At 51.9% G+C, this 21,989-nt stretch overlaps 3 protein-coding genes across 17 annotated transcripts in view; 2 read left to right on the plus strand and 1 right to left on the minus strand.

The window, feature by feature from the left end:
• TSC1 (TSC complex subunit 1) overlaps positions 1–5,613 on the plus strand; it is a 54,794-nt gene extending 49,181 nt beyond the window's left edge. For 8 of the 9 annotated variants that reach the window (XM_023188974.1, XM_023188973.1, XM_023188978.1 and 5 more), the window contains one exon: positions 222–5,613. In XM_023188974.1, coding sequence (XP_023044742.1) covers positions 222–741 — 520 coding nt within the window. In that variant the 3' untranslated portion in view covers positions 742–5,613. The remainder of the gene's footprint in view (positions 1–221) is intronic. The other variant, XM_023188980.2, reaches the window with a different exon arrangement.
• Positions 5,614–6,961: 1,348 nt separating this feature from the next.
• Positions 6,962–20,129, minus strand: SPACA9 (sperm acrosome associated 9). 2 transcript variants are annotated; one of them, XM_023189003.2, is made up of 5 exons: positions 20,013–20,129; positions 12,881–13,061; positions 9,418–9,620; positions 8,572–8,719; positions 6,962–7,033 (listed from the first exon to the last, which is right to left on the minus strand). In XM_023189003.2, exons 2-5 carry the CDS (start codon positions 13,022–13,024, stop codon positions 7,022–7,024), a joined length of 507 nt encoding a protein of 168 aa, XP_023044771.1. In that variant the 5' UTR covers positions 13,025–13,061; positions 20,013–20,129; the 3' UTR covers positions 6,962–7,021. The 2 variants fall into 2 exon arrangements, with proteins under 2 accessions (XP_023044771.1, XP_023044770.1); XM_023189002.2 differs by having other exon boundaries at positions 6,963–8,719.
• The window catches only part of AK8 (adenylate kinase 8), a 160,628-nt gene continuing 158,048 nt past the window's right edge, over positions 19,410–21,989 (plus strand). For 2 of the 6 annotated variants that reach the window (XM_031934095.1, XM_031934093.1), the window contains exon 1: positions 19,410–19,500. Coding sequence is in view for 2 of the 6 variants with exons in the window: in XM_023189000.2 (XP_023044768.1) it covers positions 20,194–20,277 (84 nt within the window). In the remaining 4 variants the exon portion in view is untranslated. Of the gene's footprint in view, positions 19,501–19,643; positions 20,278–21,989 lie in introns of those variants that run through there. The other 4 variants (XM_023189000.2, XM_023189001.2, XM_031934096.1 and 1 more) reach the window with 4 other exon arrangements.

Consider the following 21,989-nt stretch of genomic DNA (forward strand, 5'->3'; position numbering starts at 1 on the left):
AGCCACAGGAAGTGTTCACACTTAAGATTGCCACCTCGTATCCCTAGTTGTGACTTAGGTTTCTCTTGATGAGATCTCTTGCTTGAGTCCAGTATTATAAAACAGAGAGTGGGCTAGCAGAGTTCAGCATCAGTGTGAGTGAGTGTCAGTGTAATTCCACATCTTCCAAATGTGGACGCTCCAATCACCAGCTCCTTCTTTCCTCCCGGGCTTTCTTACAGGCTTGACTGTTGTAATGACGGGTGCTCAGATTCCATGGTAGGGCACAATGAAGAGGCATCTGGCCACAACGGTGAGACCAAGACCCCCAGGCCCAGCAGCACCCGGGGCAGTAGTGGAAGCAGAGGAGGTGGAGGCAGCAGCAGCAGCAGCAGCGAGCTTTCCACCCCGGAGAAACCCCCACACCAGAGGGCAGGCCCGTTCAGCAGTCGGTGGGAGACGACGACGGGAGAACCGTCTGCCAGCATCCCTACCACTGTGGGCTCACTTCCCAGTTCAAAAAGCTTCCTGGGTATGAAGGCCCGAGAGTTATTTCGTAATAAGAGCGAGAGTCAGTGTGATGAGGACGGCATGACCAGTAGCCTTTCGGAGAGCCTAAAGACAGAACTGAGCAAAGACTTGGGTGTGGAAGCCAAGATTCCCCTGAACCTAGATGGCCCGCACCCATCTCCCCCGAACCCGGACAGTGTTGGACAGCTACATATCATGGACTACAATGAGACTCATCATGAACACAGCTAAGGATGGTGGTCAATCAGTGTTAACTTGCATATTGTTGGCACAGAACAGGAGGTGTGAATGCACGTTTCAAAGCTTTCCTGTTTCCAGGGTCTGAGTGCAAGTTCATGTGTGGAAATGGGACGGAGGTCCTTTGGACAGCTGACTGAATGCAGAACGGTTTTTGGATCTGGCATTGAAATGCCTCTTGACCTTCCCCTCCACCCGCCCTATCCCCTCTCATTTACCTCGCAGTGTGTTCTAATCCAAGGGCCAGTTGGTGTTCCTCAGTAGCTTTACTTTCTTCCTTTCCCCCCAGAATGGTTGCGTCCTTCGAACCTGTGCAATATGAGGCCAAATTTAATCTTTGAGTCTAACACACCACTTTCTGCTTTCCTGAAGCTCAGATTACTGGGTTGGCTCTCAGTTAGACCAGGTAGTTTGTTGCATTGCAGGTAAGTCTGGTTTTGTCCCTTCCAGGAGGCCATAGCCTGCAAAGCTGGTTGTCTTCACTTGAAAGCTGTCACATGAGACTTTTCCACTGCTTTTTGATTCTGAAGTTCAGCATCTAAAGCAGCAGGTCTAGAAGAACAATGGTTTATTCACACTTATATTCTTTTGGCAGTTCTAATAAGCTTCCTAGAAAGTTCTGTGTAAACAGAAGCCTGTTTCAGAAATCTAGAGCTGGCACTGTGGAGACCATACACCCTTTGGGAAAGCTCTTGTCCCTTCTTCCCCCACTACCTCTTATTTATTTGGTGTTTGCTTGAATGTTGGTACTATTGTGACCACAGGCTGGTGTGTAGGTGGTAAAACCTGTTCTCCGTAGGAGGCAAGGATCAGTCACTGGGAGAGGTTACCCGAGAAGCACTTGAGCACGAGGAACTGCACCTCCAGTCCATCTCAGCTTGCTGGGCCTTTTGTTAAACCTTCCTGTCTGCTGGCCTCCCTTTGTGTGCACACGCCTCTTGTTCATGTCAGCTTATTTGTGACAGTGCAGCAGAGAGGCTCTGAAGGTCCAAAGAGCTTTTGCAAAGTGTATGTGACCATCATTTCCCAGGCCGTTAGGGTTGCCTCACTGTAGCAGGTTCTAGGCCACCAGAAGGGGAGCAGCTTTTTCATACCAATTCCAACTTTCAGGGGCCGACTCTCCAGGGAACGATGTCATCACAGTCTCCATGTTAGTAATGACAGAGCAGTCTAAGCAGAGTCCGGGAGAATGTTGGCAAAAGCTGGCTATGTATGCCCACTAGGCTGCCCCACATGCTCACGAGAGATGACACTAGTCAGAAAAGTGGCAGTGGCAGAGAATCCAAACTCAACAAGGGCTCCTGAAAGAAATGCTAGAAGCCTAAGAATTGTTGCCTCGTGTTCCAGCTGAGGCAGGGGAGAGTTGGTAGGAAGGAGCCAGTGAACTTGGCTTTCCTGTTTCTATTCTTTCATTAAAAAGAATACAAGGATTCAGTCATAAAGAGGTAAAAAACTGTCATGGTACGAAATCTTAGTGCACACGGAGGCTTTGAGCACCAGAGAATAAAAGTCTTTTTTTTTTTTTTTAGCATGGCAATAAATATTCTAGCATCCCTAACTAAAGGGAGGTAGACAGTTGGGAGACTCTATGTCACCCTGGCTATACCAGCAGAAAACCTGTTGAGGCAGGCCTTCTGGGTGTGACTGATTCCCAGCCTGTGGCAGGGCGTGGTCCCAACTACTCGGCCTAGCACAGGCTGGCAGTTGGCCCTGAATTGTCAGATGTGGAGTATTAGTGACATCACATGTTTAATTCAGCTTTGTCCAAAGGAAAGCTTAAATTCCAGTACAGTCTAGTTTCCTTGTTCAGTTTTAGAAAAGGAAAACGTGAACAAATTTAGAAAGGGAAGGAAATCCCATCAGTGAATCCTGAAACCGGTTTTAAGTACTTTCCTTCTAGAGATCTGTGCCACAGAACAAGATACCAGGCATTTAAAGCTTTTTCCTTAATTGGCAAAGGAAAAGAGGCCCAGGTGAAAAAGAAAAAAACATTTTAGAAATGGACAGGTTGTCAAAATAAAGGGAAGAAAGGGGGCAGCATGGACAGAGGCCTAGGCTTAAAGCTCCATGGACATGTCTGCGCAGGGCCCTCAGCTCATACATCCAGCCTGGGTGTCCCTTTCCTCAGCTTTGTAACAAAGGTGGCTCCAAGCTCAGGTGCCTCTGAGTTCTAGGAGGCTGTGGGTTTCACTCAACCACGGTTGGGGGAATGAGACCTGGAGTCATGTTGAAGGGGCCCAGCCTAAAAATGTAGGCTTTCATGTTGCAAAGAACTCGAGTCAGTAGTTAGGTTTGGTTTGGTTTTGGAAGTGATAAACCTGCCAAGAGTCACTTGGTCATGCTGCAGTGAGTAGTTTTAAGAATGGAAAGGTGACAGTAGGACTCTTGAGAGGCAATTCAGTCCTGGGCAAAGGTATTAGTACAGTAAGCGTTAAGGGCAGAGTCTATCTTGAAACCAGTTAAGCAGCTTGGTATTCATAAATATTGAGATTGGATGGCCTCCATCCAGAAATCACTATGGGAGAGCGTACCTGTCTCAGCTGTTTGGCCAATGTGCATAACCTACTCGGATCCCCACCTGACACTAACCAGAGTCAGCACAGGCCCTGAGGAGCCCAAAGTCTGCTGCTGTGCAGCATGGAATTCCTTTAAAAAGGTGCACTACAGCTTTAGCGGGGAGGGGGATAGGAAGACGCAGAGCAGATGAGCTCCCGAGTCCCTGCAGGTGAATAAACACACAGATCTGCATCTGATAGAACTCTAATGGATTTTCAAAAAGCCATTGACAAGACTCTGCCATAAAGTCTATAAAAGTTGTTATTACGGGATTGGAAGAAACACGTGGTCATGAATATAAAAAAACTGAAACCCAAAGGTAGGAAGGTCAAGGTCACTTCTTAGATGGAGAAGTTGTGAAAGGTATCCTTGGAGAGGAGTGTTAGGACCAGCATTACTAAGGCAGGTGGGCAGACTGACCTCTCTAGGTGTGCCCACAGAGTTTTTCAGGAGAGAAAACTGCCTGACCTTTGGGACTAAGCTGCAGAATCTTCTTACTAAGCTTGATGAGTGGAGAGGCGAGAGGTGAGCTACTTTGTGAGCCAAAGCTTATGTGACGTGGTTGGGGGAAATAATCCAAACTGTTCTGAGAATGTGACCTGTTACAACCCAGGAACAGGTCCTGGAAGCCACTGACAATTAGAAAAATTCACCCACCATGCCGCACATTGCTGGGCAAAAGCAGAGCAGCAGGGAACAAAACTCCAGACTCTTGGGCCGTCCCCATTTGCAACAGCACATGTAGTTTCTGGTATATTTGTTGAGGAAGATAAAACTCTAGCAGTTGTTCAGAGGAGTATGTACACAATGGTTCTGGGGAGGAAAGGATCTGTGAGACCACAGAGGCTGACTCGCTGTTAAGAATAGAAAACTGGGTATGTGTTTCACGTAGCCGGCAGAACCGAAGTGTGCTGTGACAAGCCAATGTGAATTTCTACCAAATAGTAGAGCATACCACTTGAAGAAGGAACTGAAGAGCAAACAAAAGTTCTCCACAGCGAGACTCACCTTATCTCACTGAAAGCACTGAGGTGGGAGGAGGCCCGTACAGGCTGGAGGAGGGTTTGGGCAGAGTGAAGGTCCGGCTAGGACCTTGGTGAGATGGAGTGCCGCCCACCTCCTGCGGATACTCTTGGAGAGTGGTCCCCCCAGGGGGCTCTGTCCCACCTGGAGAAGAAAGCTGCCTTGTGTGGAGTGACTCAAATCAGTACACCTTATCTGCTGCACCTTCACTCTCCAGGGTACATGCTTTAAAACCGACCTGCAACAAACGTTGGAAAAATGTATCCAGTCTGAAGATGTTTGTGTATCTGTTTACATCCAGAGTTCTGTGACACATGTCCCCCAGATTGCTGCAAAGATCCCCAAGGCATTGATTGCACTCGATTAAGCTTTTGTCTGTAGGTAAAAACAAGTTGAGGTCGAGGACTGGCCCCTAGGCTGCTGCTGTGACCCTTGTCCCACGTGGCTTCTCTGTCCGGAACTCTTCGATGTGCCCAGGGGAGCATGTTCCTGTCTCTTCCATGCCGTCCTGCAGTCTGTGTCTGCTCGTCTGAGGGAAGAGTAGCTGTAGCTACAAGGGAAGCCTGCCTGGAAGAGCCCAGCACCTGTGCCCACGGCTTCTGGTCACGAAACGAGTTAATGAAGGCAGAGGAGTTTCCTCCTGGCCTCCCAGTGCCACATTACCCACCCTCTGAGATAAGTAAGCTGGTTTAACCATTGGAATGGACCTTTCAGGGGAGATCCTGAGAGTCTGAGAACCCCCAGACCAACCCCCCCCCCCCCTTTCCCCACCTCTTACAGTGTTTGGACAGGAAGGGATGGTGCTGCTCTGTGTAGCAAATACTTTGGCTTATGAAAGAGGCAGCCATGCATTTTGCACTAGGAAGAATCAGTAATCACTTTTCAGAAGACTTCTATGGACCACAAATATATTACGGAGGAACAGATTTTGCTAAGACATAATCTAGTTTTATAACTCAATCATGGATGAACCATGTGTGGCAAACTTGCAGTTTAAAGGGGTCCCATCAGTGAAAAGAAACTGATTTTTTTAACAGACTGCTTTTAGTTAAATTGAAGAAAGTCCGCTCTTGTCAAAAGGTCTAAACTTTCCCGCCTCAATCCTAAAAGCATGTCAACAATCCACATCAGATGCCATAAAAATGAACTGCAAGATAAAATGGTACAATCTTAGTGAATGGGAATTGGAATCAAAAGGGTTTGCTGTCCTTCTTAGGATGTTCTAAAACGTCAAGGCAGTTGCTTGTGTTTAACTGTGAACAAATAAAAATTTATTGTTTTGCACTACTCTGCTGTGTGGACATGGAGTGGCTTACACTGGCCTTGGCAGGCTTATAGGTCGAGCAGGGGACTGGTCCAAAGATACAAAGCCTTAGGGTCTGGTTTGGCTACCTTGGGTGACTGGAGGAGGAACCTGACAAATAATGGATTTGGGCTTTTGTCTCTAAGAAGACTCTTTTTGTTCTGGCAAATTATCTGGTGCACAGCCACAAATCCTACCTGTATCTGCCTCAAATGCATGTTCTTCCTCAAAGAGTGGCCAAGTGGCATAGTGTCGGGGTGGGGGGGGGGGGGGGGACTCGAATCCTGTCTACAGAGAAACCCCCAGAGCCAGGCTGTCTGCAGGGGTGTGTTGTTCCTCCGTGCTGGCGTGCTGGGTGTCTCGGAGTCCTTTTGGTGGCACTGCACTGACACTTCAGTGCTGCAGAGCTTGCCCTCGTGAGCCTTGCTGGTTGTGTTAATGTGAGTGTGCCAAGGAGAGAGTGCAACACCCAACACTCCCTTCTCCATGCCCTTCAAGGGCTTCGGAAGGCCGGAAAATGCCTTTACACAATTTTGACATCCACCCTGGCTTATGATCTCTTGGCCTGGACTTCCATATAAGGACCAGGGATGAGTTTCATTTGCGATGTGGCTTTCAATTGCTCGCCTCTGCCTGGCTGTGTCTGGAAACCAGCATTGCTCTGCCCGTTTTATTTTTATGTATTTGTTTGTTTATTTATTTGAGACAGAGTCTCACTCTGTCGCCGAGGCTGGAGTGCAGTGGCCCAGGCTCGACTCACTGCAACCTCCGCCTCCCAGGTTCAAGTGATTCTCCTGTCTCAGCCTCCCAAGTTGCCGGGATTACGGGCGCCTGCCACCATACCCAGCTAGTTTTTTTGTATTTTTAGTAGAGACGGGTTTGCATCATGTTGGCCAGGCTGGTCTCAAACTCCTGGCCTCAAGTGATTCACCTGCTTTGGCCTCCCAAAGTGTTGGGATTACAGGTGTGAGCCACGGTGCCTACCCTGCTCTGCTCATGTTAATGGTTGAAGCAATTCCTTTGAGACTAAGACTGGGAGGTGGCAGTTTTTAATTTCTCAGGAAGATTCAGGTTTTCTTATCTGATTAGATCTCTAACTAGACCTCCCACCCTTGGAGGAAGATCCGAATGCTGGCCCTCTGGAGCTTGGGCATAGCCTCTTAGAAGCTGACTGGAGACAGGCACGCCCCCTTGCCCCTTGCCTAGGGCAGCCTCTCTCTGCTGTCCGCTGAGGCTCTGCATGTGTGGCTACTGCCCAGTGTCTTTTGATGTCTTAGGGGAGATGGAGGTTTTCTTTCAGGGATAAATCCCAGGAAACCAAGCCAGGCAGAGAGGTGGTAGAATACTTTTTATTCTCGACTGTCTCCCCCTGAGGAAGCAACAATACAGAAGCTAAGTCGTCCCCTGTGAAGGGAAAAACCAATAGTCAGACATTACTTTGGGCAAGCTCAGAAGCCAGGGACACATTTTACAATGTTTGGGGTTCAACTATGCTGTGAAAACCAGGTCACTGCCCTTGCTCAGGAGCCATAAAATCAGAATTCTGGCTTCTGTCATGGTCTCCCTCTCCCAAGTAAAGGAAAAGAGAAGGTGGGTTTATTCCCCTTTGGCTGTGGTCCAGAGAACTAATCACACTGAGTTCTGGCCGGACGCAGTGGCTCACACCTGTAATCCCAGCACTTTGAGAGGCCGAGGTGGGTGGATCAGTGGAGGTCAGGAGTTCAAGACCAGCCTGGCCAACCTGGTGAAGCCCCATCTCTACTAAAAAAAAAAATACAAAAATTAGCCAGGTGGGGTGGTGGGTGCCTGTAATTCCAGCTACTCAGGAGGCTGAGGCAGGAGAATCGCTTGAACCTGGAGGTGGAGGTTGCAGTGAGCCGAGATCATGCCACTGCATGCCAGACTGGGAGGCAGAGTGAGACTCCATTTCAAAAAATAACAATAAAATCTAAACACACTGCGTTCCACACGCTCACCCCCACTCCATCCTGGAGGGGAGCATCCCTGGCTCGCAAACAGCATGTGCCTTGCCTACAGTTGGGGCTGGTGGTGGGGCAAGGAGCGGATGGTCTCCAGCTTGGTGGCTCACTGCAAAGCTGCAGCCCGCAGCAGGGACAGGCCTGGCACTGGAGCCGGATGTGGCTCAAAGAGGACCTAGGTGACAGTTCAGTGCCCTCCTTGGACCCTCTACCACGCCATCTGTTTGGGCAACTCCTGTAAGTGAGTTTCCTCCTCATCAGCACAGAGCCTGATGCTTAGAAGCGGAAACATTAGAAGTTAAACCAAGAGGGCCGGGCGCGGTGGCTCACGCCTACAATCCCAGCACTTTGGGAGGCTGATCACGAGGGCGGATCATGAGGTCAGGAGATCGAGACCATCCTGGCTAACACGGTGAAACCCCGTCTCTACTAAAAGATACAAAAAATTAGCCAGGCATGGTGGTGGGTGCCTGTAGTCCCAGCTACTCGGGAGGCTGAGGCAGGAGAATGGCGTGGACTCAGGAGGCGGAGCTTACAGTGGGCGGAGGTCGCGCCACTGCACTCCAGCCTGGGCAACAGAGCGAAACTCTGTCTCAAAAAAAAAAAAAAAAAAAAAAAAAAAAAAAAATTAAAGCAAGAGAGAGAGAGGAAGTCTCAGTAATATATTGGCTGATTCCCTTTGGGGTTAGTAAGTGGCAGGGGCCATGGGTACCAATGAAAAAAAGACCAACCAGTAAAATCCAAATTAAATAGCAAAGCTCTCCACTGATGTAGCTCCCTGGCTCTGAGTTACAGTTTCCCACCAGGGGGCCTCCAGGGCGGTTTTGAACATCCCCTGGGTTTGAAGCTGCCTTTGGTGAGCTGTCTACACTTGTGTTTAGTGGCCCCGGGCTGGGTGCCTATGGCCTGGGCAGGACGAGCGGCTCCCCTGGTGCTCTCCTGGCGTGCCTGGGGCTCACTCACGTGCTGCAGCACCTTGCGTGGCAACTTCTCAGAGTGGGCGATCCATTCTTTCATTAAGTCTAGCACGAGGGGGATGAGGCTGACCACGCCTCCGTAGTGGTTCCGGGCCTCGTCACAGCTGAGGTGGTTCACCACGTCATGAGGGTATCTGCAGGATGGCAGGGGGCCGGGTGAGCCCATGCTCCCAGGTCTGGCAGCTGCTGTGGCAAGCAGCTGCCAGACCTCAGGCACAGCAGAGTCACCTGGGGAGGCTTTAGAACTGGACACACAGCATGCTCAGGCTGTCCCCAGAGATTCTGGCAGACCAGGCCTGGGGTGCCACAGGCCCCAGGTGATTCTGGTGTGAAAGACAGGAGGTGCAAACCACCGCCCCATGGTCCGTAGAAACCTGGGTTGGGGGTGAGGAACTGGCTGGCTCATCCCTCTGGCTCATCTCACCCTGGTATCTACGGAGCTTCCCCGGGCTCTGGCCCACTGTCCTGCGGGCTCCCAGGCTGTCAGGATGAGGGGCCATCAGTGGCGGTGCTGCTGCCCCTGGGAGGCAGCTCTAGTGTTCACTTCTTTGCATGTCGGTGAGGATCTCTGTGGGCTTCCGGGGGCAACTGCTCTGGGCTCTACACCCGCTTCTCCACCTGCCTGGTGCTAACACCCGTGAGACACTTGCTGTCCCGCCACGTCTACGATGCTCGTAAAGAAAAGGTTTTGCTGAATCCGAGTCATTCCAGTAAATGAGTGGAGACTGGGATTTCCTGCCCAGGGTGGTCTAACGGGAACAGGAAAGAAGCAGGACAGAGGCCTCCCTACAGGCACACACGGGGCCTCAAAAGCAGCACCAGAGGGACTTACTTTGCTCTGAGGCTGCTTAAGTCATTACTTTGGCTAACGAGGGTTTTGCATTTCTCGAGGAGGTTGTTGGTGACTGGGGTGCCAGAGTGCACGGCCTCAAAGTGCTGGCAGAGCTTACTCAGCTCTGAACAGATGTCCAGGAACATGAGCAGAATCCGCCGGTCTGTGGAGTTGTTGCAGTAATGTTCCGTGTAGCTCTGCACCTGCAAAGGCCACCGCCACATGAGCTGAGGACATGCCAACCCGGGTCCTGGCTGGCGTGTGGTGCAGATGTCCAGGAGCACCCACCCTACTCCCTCCCACCCTCCATGATTCATGGGGGAGATGCAAGTAACGCGTAAGCATTTTAAGGTACAGACCACTCTATATAGTGGTATCTCTCTCTATGGGTGGATGGATGGATGGATAGATGGATGGATGGATACACAGAGAGATGATATGAAATTAATGGATTGGCTGGGCACAGTGGCTCACACATGTAATCCCAGCACTTTGGGAGGCTGAGGTGGGTAGGGATCACTTGAGGTCAGGAGTCTGAGACCAACCTGGTCAACATGGTAAAACCCCATCTCTACTAGGAAAAAAAAAAATTAGCCAGGCATGGTGGCACATGCCTGTAGTCCCAGCTACTCAGGAGGCTAAGGCAGGATAACCACTTGAACCCGGGAGGTGGAGGCTGCAATGAGCCGAGATCACGCCACTGCACTCCAGCCTAGGTAACAGAGCAAGACGCCATCTCAAAAAAAAAAAAATTAATTAAATTAAATGGATGGATGGATGGGTAGATAGATAGATGGATATAAAATCAAGTGTTCCAGCACCATGCAAAAGGCTTTACAGGCCTGCTCTCACTTGTCTTCATCTAAACCCTACACACTGAGTAGGTACCTTTTTTAATTCTCATCTTACAGATGAGTACCATGACATGAGCACTGGAGGTCTGGAGAGGTGAAATAACCTGCCCAGGGCACCAGTGGCTTAGTTGGATGTTGTCCCCAGCTCAGTGGCTCTGTGCCCTACCCCTCACCTGTCCCCATGCCACCTGAACCAACCACCACCTAAAGCAAAAGGGGGCTGCCCCCTGACTTAATGCCACAGTGCCCGTCATCCCACTTAGAGAGTTCATTGTGAGAAATGCCAGCGTGGGCCACCCATACTGAGGAGGAAACAGCAGGGACTGGCATCCTTTGGGCTTCAGCTGTACTATGTTCACAAGCTGGAGGAAGGAGGGGCAGGCGAGTAAGTGGAGCTTATTGGGTTACCAAGTGACTGCATCCGAGGTTGGGCCAGAGCGGGAGGTCTGATCTTGTGCTAGGGAGGCATTGGCTGTGGTCCAGGCCAGGTTAACAGACCCATTTCACGGTCAGATGGTTCTACTCTCCACAATCTGATGACAGATGCAGGTATCACCTCCTCCAGCACCCACAAAGGTCTACATCTAAATCAGGGTTTTCTTGCTGTAACCGTTTGCCTTTTTGTTGCTAAGGGATGTTTCCCCAATCTGAAGTGCTTCCTTCTCAAGGATTGCCAGGCACACAGCAGCTTTGTAAGGGGGAGAGGGTTTTGACACACATACCCGCAAGGGCACCTGTGGGGGTCGAGGACGAGGAACCTGCCCCAAGGTGTAACTACAACAGAGCATTGGTGGGGGGACTGGGGGGCGGGGCACGGTGTGCAGGGAACCTTTGGATACTTTTGGTTTAGGGAGGGCAGGGGAGGGGTAAGAGGCAACTCAGAACACAAGGCCACTATTTACCAAGAGCCTTCAGTTGACCTAAGGCAAGAAAGCCACTCCCTTATGCATTGATATAGATTCTGGGAAGGGACACTTGTTGACTTTTGAAGCTTCTGGAGGATGGACGAAAAAGGATGTAGGCAGCTTCTTTCCTTTCTTCCCCTGAAGTCCAGGTTTACAGAAGAGGAAGTCTATTTTCCAGTAGCTCAGGGGCTGCATGCATGGGCAAATATGGCTGAATTGGCTAAATGTCACAAGTCGGTGAATCTGGGTGAGGGTTATAAGGGTCCTGCTTTTCTGTACATTTAACTTTTTTTTGAGAGAGAGAGAGAGGGTCTTGCTGTGTTGCCCAGGCTGGAGTGCAGTGGTGCGATCTCGGCTCACTGCAGCCTCTGCCCCCAGGGTTCATGTGATTCTCATGCCTCAGCCTCCCGAGTCACTGGGACTACAGGTGCGTGCCACCACACCTGGCTAATTTTTGGAGTTTTAGTAAAGATGGGGTTTCACCATGTTGGCTAGGATGGTCTCAAACTCCTAGCCTCAGGTGATCTACCCACCTCGGCCTCCCAAAGTGCTGGGATTACCAGCATGAGCCGCTGCATCTGGCCTCTACATTTAACATTTTTTTGAGTTAAAAAATCAAGGAAACATTTTACCAAAATTAGAAAAAAAAAGTGGTTTTTTTTTTCATTTTTTTTGTTTTTGTTTTGTTTTGTTTTTTGAGACGGAGTCTTGCTCTGTGGCCCAGGTTGGAGTGCAATGGTGCAATCTCAGCTCACTGCAACCTCCGCCTCCCAGATTCAAGCAATTCTCCTGCCTCAGCCCCTGATGAGTAGCTGGGATTACAGGTGCCCACCACCATGCCCAGCTAATTTTTGTATTTTTAGTAGAGACAGGGTTTCACCACGTTGGTCAGGCTGGTCTCAAACTCCTGACCTCGTGATCCACCTGCCTCGGCCTCTCAAAGTGCTGGGATTACAGGCATAAGCCACTGTGCCTGGCCAGAAAAAAAGTTTTTAAAGGATGCCGCTGTGCCTCCCGAGCCTGTTTCTCCTCTGCAGTTCTGAGCCCTGCACCTGTTCCCACCCATCTTGGGGCAGTTACCCTTCCACAAGCTGACTCCCTCCAAGCTGTGAAGGGCCGGCCTGTGTGTGTTCCTAACTGCACTGCAGCTCCAGCCCCTAACTTCCTGGAAGGCTCATTTGGTCTTGAGGCCTCCAAGTCCTGCAGAGCAAACCTGGACAGCAGCTAACCCTGGAGGAGATGCAGGTTAAATAAAAACATCTGCGAAAGCACCTGGCAGTGTGCTTGGCATCCCACAGTTCCTCAACTCCCAGTGGAATCTGATGGGAGGTACAGGATCCCTCTGGTCACCAATAAATCCCCAGTTTTCTATGGGTGACCACCGAACCTGCGTCACAGATGAGGACACTGAGGCACAGAAAGGTGAAGTCACTGGCCTGAGGTCACCACAATGGCACATGGTAGAGCTAGGACTTAAGCCCCAGCTGGCTGAGTCTTAAGCCCGCCTCTTTAACTGCTGTGTTATTCACTTACATATTTGGTGGAGAAACAAATGAAGGACTCATTCCACCATTTAGGTTCTGAGTCTGGGTCCTGATTCTGGCACAAATGTGCTTCCCCTGTCTGGGCCCCAGTGGTTTCATCTTTCATGAGAGGGGGCTGGGCTTGTTGCCCCTCGGCCGGGGTGGGGGTCGGGAGCCCCACCTGTCCGATGCTGGAGATGGGCCGGATCTTGTCGTGGGCATTCTCCCTGCAGTGCTCCAGAGCGGCGGTGAAGGTGAGCTGCTGCTGCTGGAAGAGCTTGTACTTCTGCTCGATGCTGCGAAGGGATTCTTTCACCTCATTCATTGTCTTCCTCTGTGCTCATTTACAGGAGAGGAGGAATCTATGGGGAGAAAGAGGATAGTGATGAGGTCCCAGGACCCAATGCTTGGATCCAGCTCTGGAGGGAAGGACTGTCAGGTGAGAGGGATACCCACGGTCCCCTCTCACTGGCGCACCTGTGAGCGCCTCCCCACAGAAGAAAGCGCGGCCCTGGGAGGCTGCACGCTTGTCCAGACCCCCCAGGCTGTCCATGACACAGCTGAGCCTGACCTTGAAATTTACCCTCCATGAACACATTCTTTGCCATGAAATGTGACTTCTTCCCTCAGCTGTGGACAGAGTTTCTCTGGTTCTGTTTCTCCAGATGTGGGTATCTACATACACGCACACACACATGCACACACATGCATGTGCACACACACAAGCACGTGCATACACACACACAAGCACATGCATATACACACACAGCCTCCAATCCCTCACTGTGGTGTCAGCAAAACCTGGGATCAAGGGATATACCACAGGATATAAAACCAGGAGATTATCAGTTTGGATCAAATTATTTGAAAGCATCTGCTGCTCTGCAATAGGTGGGCAAGTCTGGGAATTCCCTCCCATGAATTAAGCGGGGAGAAGAATCAATACTAGACTGTCTAGTTTGAGAAGATGTGAGTCTGCCTGCTCTGGGCTGGGGGCAGGAGCCTTGGTCTCAGGTTTGCGCATTCTCAGGGCAGGGCTGGTGGCTAGTGGACTGCTCTCTGACCCTGTTAATTGCTGGAATGCCGTGATCAGTAACATGGAGGCTGTGGGGAGGGCTCTCTCTTGGCACCTCACAGACTGTCCCTGCTGTGATTTGGGTGGTCCACAGAGCATCTACAGTCCTCCTGTGGGCAGAAGAGTCTATGGGTGTGTGCTCCACGACATCACAATTTTGCTGAGTGCATGCAAAATGCTCCAGACCACAGATTTCTATCACATTAGAGCGGGAAGGGACTGAGAGAACCAACTCCTTTGAGCTGCTACAGGGAAAGTGAGGCTCAGAGGGAAAGGTGTTGCCCAGGGTGTCACAGCAAATTTGTGCCCAAGACACCCTGGATCCTAGGCTTCCTTACGTCCAACCAGCATCGTCAGTGCTGCCACGCTCGGCTGCCCTTCCATTGCCTCCAGAACAAAGTCCGGGCTCGAACATGTCACCACATGAGCAGGGGTCAGAGAAGGCTGTGCTGAGGTCAGGTCTAGTCCAAGGGAGACGTTGGAGATGGAAGGGGCCAGAACATTTAGCATGGACTGGGGCAGGGAAGGCACATTCCAAGCTTCCAAGCAGGTCCCAGGTGGATAGGAATGAGAACAAGACGAGGCTGGGAAATATTCCTTTCTGCTGTGTCCAGAGCAGGGCTGGAGCTGGGGGTCCAGCTTGAACCCAGGAGGTCAAGGCTGCAGTGAGCCATGATTGCAGTACTGCACTCCAGCCTGGGGGACATAGTGAGACCCTGTCTCAAAAAAAACAAAACAACAACAACAAACAACAACAACACCAAAAAAACAGAGGCGGGGTAGGGGGAGTATTCCCAGTTGATGCAAGAGGAGACGACATCAGAGGAATGAAAGGAAACACAGGAACAGACCAGGAGATGGCCTCTGTGAGATGATGGGTAAATCAGGGAACTTAGAGGAGGCTGGGGAAGAGGCCCTTTAGCAAGATGGAGCCCAGCCACAGAGCCTCTATCCCTGGAGCCAAAAGCCAGCGAGACTGCCTTAGGGGAGCCACCTCAAGAGCCACTGAGTGGGTCTCCTGGAAAGACAAGAGTATGCTTCTGCAGCAGAGCCACAGGGCTGTGACTATCAACAGACACAGGGGCAGTTGCAGCTCCCCTGGGGTGGGCTGGGGCCAGGGCCAGGGCCAGGGCAGGCAGGGCAGGGGCCTCTTTCCAGCTCAACCTCCTATGGAAAGGAAAGCTGAGGGTGGGGAATGAGGTGGGGGTTTATGACGCCTGCCATGGTTTATTGACACCTGCCATAGCCTTGGCTGGTCCCCACCACATGGAGCAGACACGCTGACTCACGCACAGTGGTTTCCTGTTGTGCCTCCCATGGTGTCCGGCTCACCCAGGCCCAACTAGGGCGAGATGAGGAAGGCACTTGCCTCCGTGCAAAACTTAAGGAGGTGCCAAAAAACTCAGCAATCAGGATAAAAATAGGCCAGGCACAGTGGCTCACACCTGTAATCCCAGCACTTTGGGAGGCTGAGGCAGGAGGATCACTTGAACCCAGGAGGTCAAGGCTGCAGTGAGCCATGATCGCAGTACTGCACTCCAACCTGGGTGACACAGTGAGACCCTGTCTCCAAAAGAAAAAAAAAAAAAGCATCTTGAGTAGCTGGGATTACAGGTGTGTGCCACTACACCTGGCTATTTTTTGTATTTTTAGTAGAGATGGAATTTCACCATGTCAGCTAGGCTGGTCTTGAACTCCTGGCCTCAAGTGAACCACCTTTCTCAGCCTCCGAAAGTGCTGGGATGACAGGCATGAGCCAATGTACCCAGCCCCAAAAACGTTTTTTAAAGAAGGGGTCTTGCTCTTTCACGCAGGCTGGAGTGTGGTGGTGTGATCATGACTCACTGCAACCTTGACCTCCTGGGCTCCAGTGGTCCTTCCGCCTCAGCCTCTTGAGTAGCTGGGACCTCAGGTACGTGCCACCATGCCTGACTACTTGTTTTCTTTTTTTTTTTTTGTAGAGATGGGGTCTCCCTATGTTGCTCAGGCTGGTCTCAAACTCCTGGGCTCCAGCGATCCTCCCACCTCAGCCTCCCAATGTGCTGGGATTAGGAGCATGAGTTGGCAGCGTCAGAATTTGTAAAGAAAAGATTCCTGCACCTTGCCATATTGAAACCTGAGGCAAAAGGAGAAATCAGTAATACTGAGCCTACCTTTACTTAAATTTTTGACATGTTACTCTAAATGGATTTTAGGCATTATTTTTGATTTTTTAAAAATATTGCATTAAAGGCCGGGCGCGGTGGCTCAAGCCTGTAATCCCAGCACTTTGGGAGGCCAAGACGGGCGGATCACGAGGTCAGGAGATCGAGACCATCCTGGCTAACACGGTGAAACCCTGTCTCTACTAAAAAAAATACAAAAAACTAGCCGGGCGAGGTGGCGGGCACCTGTAGTCCCAGCTACTTGGGAGGCTGAGGCAGGAGAATGGCGTAAACCCGGTAGGCAGAGCTTGCAGTGAGCCAAGATCGTGCCATTGCACTCCAGCCTGGGCGACAGAGCGAGACTCCGTCTCAACAACAACAACAACAACAAAAAATTGCATTAAAACATGAAAAATGTCCACCTCAATGATTGAACTGTTGGCATTCCCTTAAGTTTTGTGCTGAGTGCATCACTTGCCTCGCCCTAATCTTGGCCCAGGGCTTACAAATGACTCAAAAGGTGAAGCTCCAGGAGAGTTAGAGAGAGCACGTAGGTGGAGCTCCAGGGAGAAGGGGCGTGTGCCCTTTTGGCCTGGCTTTTCCCCCATCATGGTGACAGCTGTGGTTGGTAGAGGTTGAGAGGAACTGACTCTGTTCTTGATCCTAGCAACTTGTGACACGCACACCAGGAATGTCACGAGAGGAGCTGGAGCCCTGGAATCACAGAGGCCTGGATTCAAATCCTGGTTCCACCCCTTCTTGCTGACCTTGGGCAAGCTGCCCATCTTCCCCAAGCCTCAGTGTGCAGCAGCCTCCCAGCCTGGGGTGAGCTGACACGAGACCAGAGGTGCACGGCGTGGACCATGGCGCCCGGAATGTGGTGGTGCTATCATCAGAATCATCAACGCGACTGTGGCCGAAGCGTGTGTGTGTGCAATGGCAGGGGACACCATCACAGGCATGGTGTGTACCTCAAAAGCAGCAGGAACTGCTAAGGGCTTGACCTCCCGGAGGAAGGGATGTTTGAACCCGGACTTGAGAAGAAGGAGGCTGTGGAGAGGTGAGACAGGTGTGCAGTGGGGGTGGCACCCTGGGCTGGAGGTTGGTGTGTGGAGACGTGGGACTGTGCAGAAGAGGACAGTGGACAGGGTCAGGCTGAGGGACCCCAGTGTCAGGGGAAGCATTTGAAAGAACAGCAGAAGGCTTCTAAGCCAAGAGGGTGAAAAGCAGTTCATGCATTCATTCACTTGTGCGTTCCTACTGTGTGCCAGGCACTATTCAGGTGCTGGGGTGTCCGACAAGACTCCCTGCCCTGGAGGAGCTGGTCTTTCACAGGGGAAGGCAGACCATGTGGAAGAGTGAAAGGAACAGCATTTTAGATGAGGAGGAAATAAAGCAGGGAAGCAGGTGGGAACCTGGAGAACGAAGGGCCACTGTCTGCTGGAGGGGCATTTGCAGGAGGAGGGTGGGTACGGTGCCGGGACAGCTGGGGCTGTGCTCCAGCCCTCAAGGAGATCCTGGCCTGAAGAAGGGTGGCTCACTCCAGTCCTCCTAAGAACAGCGCGGGTCACGGGATGGGGCTCTAGGACATGTTAGCTCAAGTCCTCACTACGGCCTTAGAGCCAGGTACCATGGTTATCCTCACAGGATAGATTAGGAACCTGAGGCCAGATAAGGAATGGGCAAGTCAGGACTTCTTGCTCAGCTCTGCCTGGCTTTATCAAGTCTGGGCTCTTAACTTGGATCCCTCCCTTCTTTCTCCCTTCCTCCTTCCTCCTCCCCTTCTCCTTGGTAGTACTTAGAGACAAACACACCAGACATCAGACTGACTGTGGAGGTGAGGATAGCGAATGCGAAGGGCCTGAAGAGCTGCCTGACCTCTCGAGGGTTCAGCCACTGACTAGAGCCCTAGCCCTAGGCCTCACTTCCATGACCACTAGACTTTCCCTTTTCCTTGACCCAAGGCAAGGAGGACTAAACATTCGGGGGCTGCCCTTTGTGTGTCCAGCTCCCTGTCACCCTCTTGGGGCTTCCTGGGGTTGTCAAGTTCTCCAGGGATACAGCACTACCTTGGCTGGTGGCCCCAAGAGCCGCTGAGAGCAAAACTGACTCCGTTCTTGATCCTAGCAACTTGTGACATGCACGCCAGGAATGTCATGAGAGGAGCTGTAATAAGCTATCCGAAGTGATCGTCCCTTGAACGAGAGCCACTGCAGCCAAATTAGTGTGGATGAAAGGGACAGGGTATGGGCACTTCTCGATCTGGGGGAGGAGGGAGGAAAAAAATGATTACCCATAGGTTTTAGGCTTTAATTGATTTGTATTTTTCCAGGCTGCTAAAGAAGATTAAATCATGGTAGGAAAAGCGCCTAGGGCTTAAAATAAATGAGGAGAAAGGCGAGCCATTTCAGAAATGTCCAGGAAGCAAACCAAACCTCTCCAGTGCAAATGGCAGGCATGGCTGTTGTGTTCTTTGTTTAGGGGGAGGCAGCTTCCTTTTCTTCCCCAGCTATCTTTACAGTCGGGTTTGACAAGCCTACCAAGGTGTGCGCACTTTGAGGAGGCGGTTTGGAGGTGAAGAGGCAACAGTGCTGGCTTTTACATTGGGAGGGCATGTTTCTGGGCTGCTGGCTGGTAGGAAAGGGCTTTAGCTGGAGCCTGGATGTGGAGTTCATGCCCTGGCTCTGCCCGATTTAATCAGTGGCCCTAGCCAAGATTTCTCCCTTTTCTGTGCCTCAATTTATCCGTCTGTCACATGAGAGAGTTTGGATTAGCCTCTTCTTCAAGAGGCCTTCTGGTTCTAAGGCGGTATGATCAACAACTGATGAGGAAAGAAGCCCAGAAAGGGGAAGTGACTCGCCCAAAGTTACCCAGCCAACCACTCCTCATTGTTCTAATCCTCCAATTTCTCATCTGTAAAATGGGAATGAAGGTGCCTATTTCACAGGGTTGTTGGAACGATTAAATGAGATACTACGACTAATAGTAGCCCCATATATTGTGTGCTTACTGCATGCCAGGTACTCTCCAATACATTGGCTCCTGAAATCCTTCAGCAGTTCCTGCTTCACAGGCGAGGAAAGTGAGGCACGGAGCCAGTAAAGAGTTTGCCAAGCTCGCACAGCAAGAAGTGGAGCCAAGACTTGAATCTGGGGCTGTCTGCACTGACTGTGCCATTTTCCCTCTCCAAGGTATAGAGACAACAGAGTTTTGACGACAGCACAAAGTTAAGAGTTCAACAAACTCTTACAGTTCCTACTATTAATGGCAACAGACAAGAGCTCCCTATTCAGTGTTGCGACTAATAAAACATCAAGCTGCCCCGTACCACTGGGAATTCACACGACTCAAAAAGCTCCGTCTCCAGCGCGAACCTTCCCCTCCCCACCCACCCAGACAGCTATGCAGGCCCCTCCATCCTCCGGACCCCTCCATCTCTCCATCCTCCACCCCAGCTTCCAGTTTCTAACCCAGAGGCCGGGATGGGGTCCGAGTGGGCCCACCCACAGTCATCGCTGTTTACCCTTGCTTGTCCTAGAGCGCTCTTCGCTCCACGGAGCACCCAGAAGCTGAAGTCACTCCGTGAGTGTCGGTGCCCCGGAGGGTAGGGGAGGCCCGTCCCAGGACTTGGGAGGCGAGGGTGGGTGGGGAGGTCGGGCGAGAAGGGGCGGGGCCGCGGGTCTGATTGTTACCGCCGGTGCCATAGCAATCGGGTCACGTGGCGGCTGGGCTAGAGCCGGGGAGCCGGAGGTGGGGTCTACCCGGGCTCGACGCTAGGTGTTGGGCTGAGGATTTCCACCCGATCCTCGAACCTCCGGCCCATCCCATAGACGCCCCGCCCTCTTCAAACACCCTCCCTCGCATTTATTCCCGCATCTCTATTTTAAAGATGGGGAAACTGAGGCACAGGGAGCGGGGCCGGGGAGCACTGACAGAACCAGAAGCAAGGTCCGCCTCGGAGGGCCGACCTGCCCCTTCTGGGTTTCGTCGAGGGTCTCAGATACTAGGAGGCCCAGCTGGAAGCCACCTGAGGGTGTCTCCCGCTAAGATGCGCAAATGGGGAAAGCGAGGCCGGAGTTGGGGAAAGAACTTGCCCGAGCCGCAAAGCGCGTCAGCCGAGGAGGTCGGGGCGGGGGCGACCCGCGCGACCGAGGCTCCGGGATCTGGGCTCGGCGCGGAGCCTGCAGGGCGGGGCTGCGGCGCGTGCTGATGACGCAAACGGCGCGGCGGCCCTAGCGACACGGTTACTAGGGAGCGGCGCGCCGCGACGGCTACATGGACTCGACCACCGCCCCGCACCGTATCCCCCCCGAGATGCCCCAGTACGGGGAGGAGAACCACATCTTCGAGTTGATGCAGGTGACCGGACACCCCTGCCTGTCGCGACGCTGGCGGCGGCTCCGGAGCCTCCACTGCGACGTCGGGTGCGCGGCCGGGACCCGTAGCTGGGACCGAGTAGTGCGCCCCCGAAGCGGCCCAACTCGGGGTGTCCGATTCGTGTGTCGCCGTGACCCCGAGGGGGCCCTCGAGCTGGGGACGCCCCTGGCCCTGCCAGGGTTTGCCTCAGGCGGACCCAGGGGGAGGAAGGGGGCCACTTGAGCCGAGATTTGGTCCTGGCTGTGCCGCCAGCGGGCCTTTTGGTCTGGAACCAGTCCTTTCCTTATCTCGGTTTCCCCACCTGTGAAATGCCTGGTTGGAAGAGGTGGTCTCCCAGGGGCTCGCCTGGCGCTGACAGTTCCCATCTGTCGAATTTGTGGGGAGCCTCTCGGCCCAGGTTTCTGAGGTGGGCGTTGTCCGAGTTCAAGCTGGCATCTCCATCCTCGGAGAGGGCTGCCTCCGGGACAGCAGTGTCTCCCACTGTGGTCCCTGCCCCTCAGGGCCGGACGTCCCCTGCAGCTCCGAAGCTCTCATCCTGGCTCCAGGCCTGACTGGGCCCCTAGCTCACCGTGTGACTTTGGCCTCCGCCGGGGCCCCAGTTTTCCCTTCTGCACTTGGTGGAGGTCAAGGCTTTCAGGAGCTGGAGGGGATGAACTCTCAGCCACTCAAAGGTTCTGGGAGGCAAAGGGAAGCTGGAGCTCAGTTTCCAGAACATTTGTCTGCTCACCAGGGTACACCCCATCCCCAGGGGCAGGGCATGGAGGGCATAGTGGTGTCTGTGGTCATTTGAGACTCTGCCCTACACACTAGATAGCTGAGCCCAGACAAAGAAACCCGTGTTTGTACCTCCATCAAACACATTCCCCTTGGAAAGTGTTAACTGATAGAGCAAGAGATTCCTAAAACTGCTTGAGTGGCCAATCACAAATCAAATAGCTAGCTGGGATAGAAGTCAGCAGGTCAGGGCAGGATGGGGGAGCATCTGGAGTCCTGCTGTCTGCTCTAGAGAACCTGGTGTGTTTTCCACAGTGATTGTTGGAGGAGTTGCCCAGGAAAGCTTTTCCTGATTTTGAAACAGGGTCTTGCACTGTTGCCCAGGCTGGAGTGCAGTGATACAGTCATGGCTTACTGCAGCCTTGAACTCCTAGGCTCAAGCAATTCTTCTGCTTCAGCCCCTCCAGAGTGGCTGAAACTACAGGTGCAGGCCACCATACCTGCTTAATCTTTTTTTTTAATTTTAGTAGAGACGAGGTCTTGCTATGTTGCCCGGACTGGTCTTGAACTCCTGGGCTCAAACAGTCCTTCTGCCTGCGCCTCCCAACAAGAAAGCTTTCAATCCAGTATTTCCAGTCCTTAGTCATCTGTGTATTCCCTCCATGGTTTTGACCATTTCCATTTTTTATACTTTTGATTTGAAAATAATTTTAGATTCATGGGAAGTTAAAAAATAGTATGGATTTCTGGTCTCCCCTCCCCCATTGCCCCAGTGATAACATCTAACATAACTGTAGCACATTGTCGAAACCAGGAAACTGGCATTGGTACAAGAGGGTTACCTGAACTGTAGGCCTTATTTGGATTTCCTCCATTTTTACCTGCATTGATGTTTTTGTTGTGCATACAGTTCTGTGCAGTTATATCACATGGACAGATCTGCATAACCACTACTGCACCTCCATTTAAACTAATCACTT

The sequence above is a fragment of the Piliocolobus tephrosceles genome, chromosome 14, assembly GCF_002776525.5.
Source record: "Piliocolobus tephrosceles isolate RC106 chromosome 14, ASM277652v3, whole genome shotgun sequence".
NCBI lineage: Eukaryota > Metazoa > Chordata > Mammalia > Primates > Cercopithecidae > Piliocolobus > Piliocolobus tephrosceles.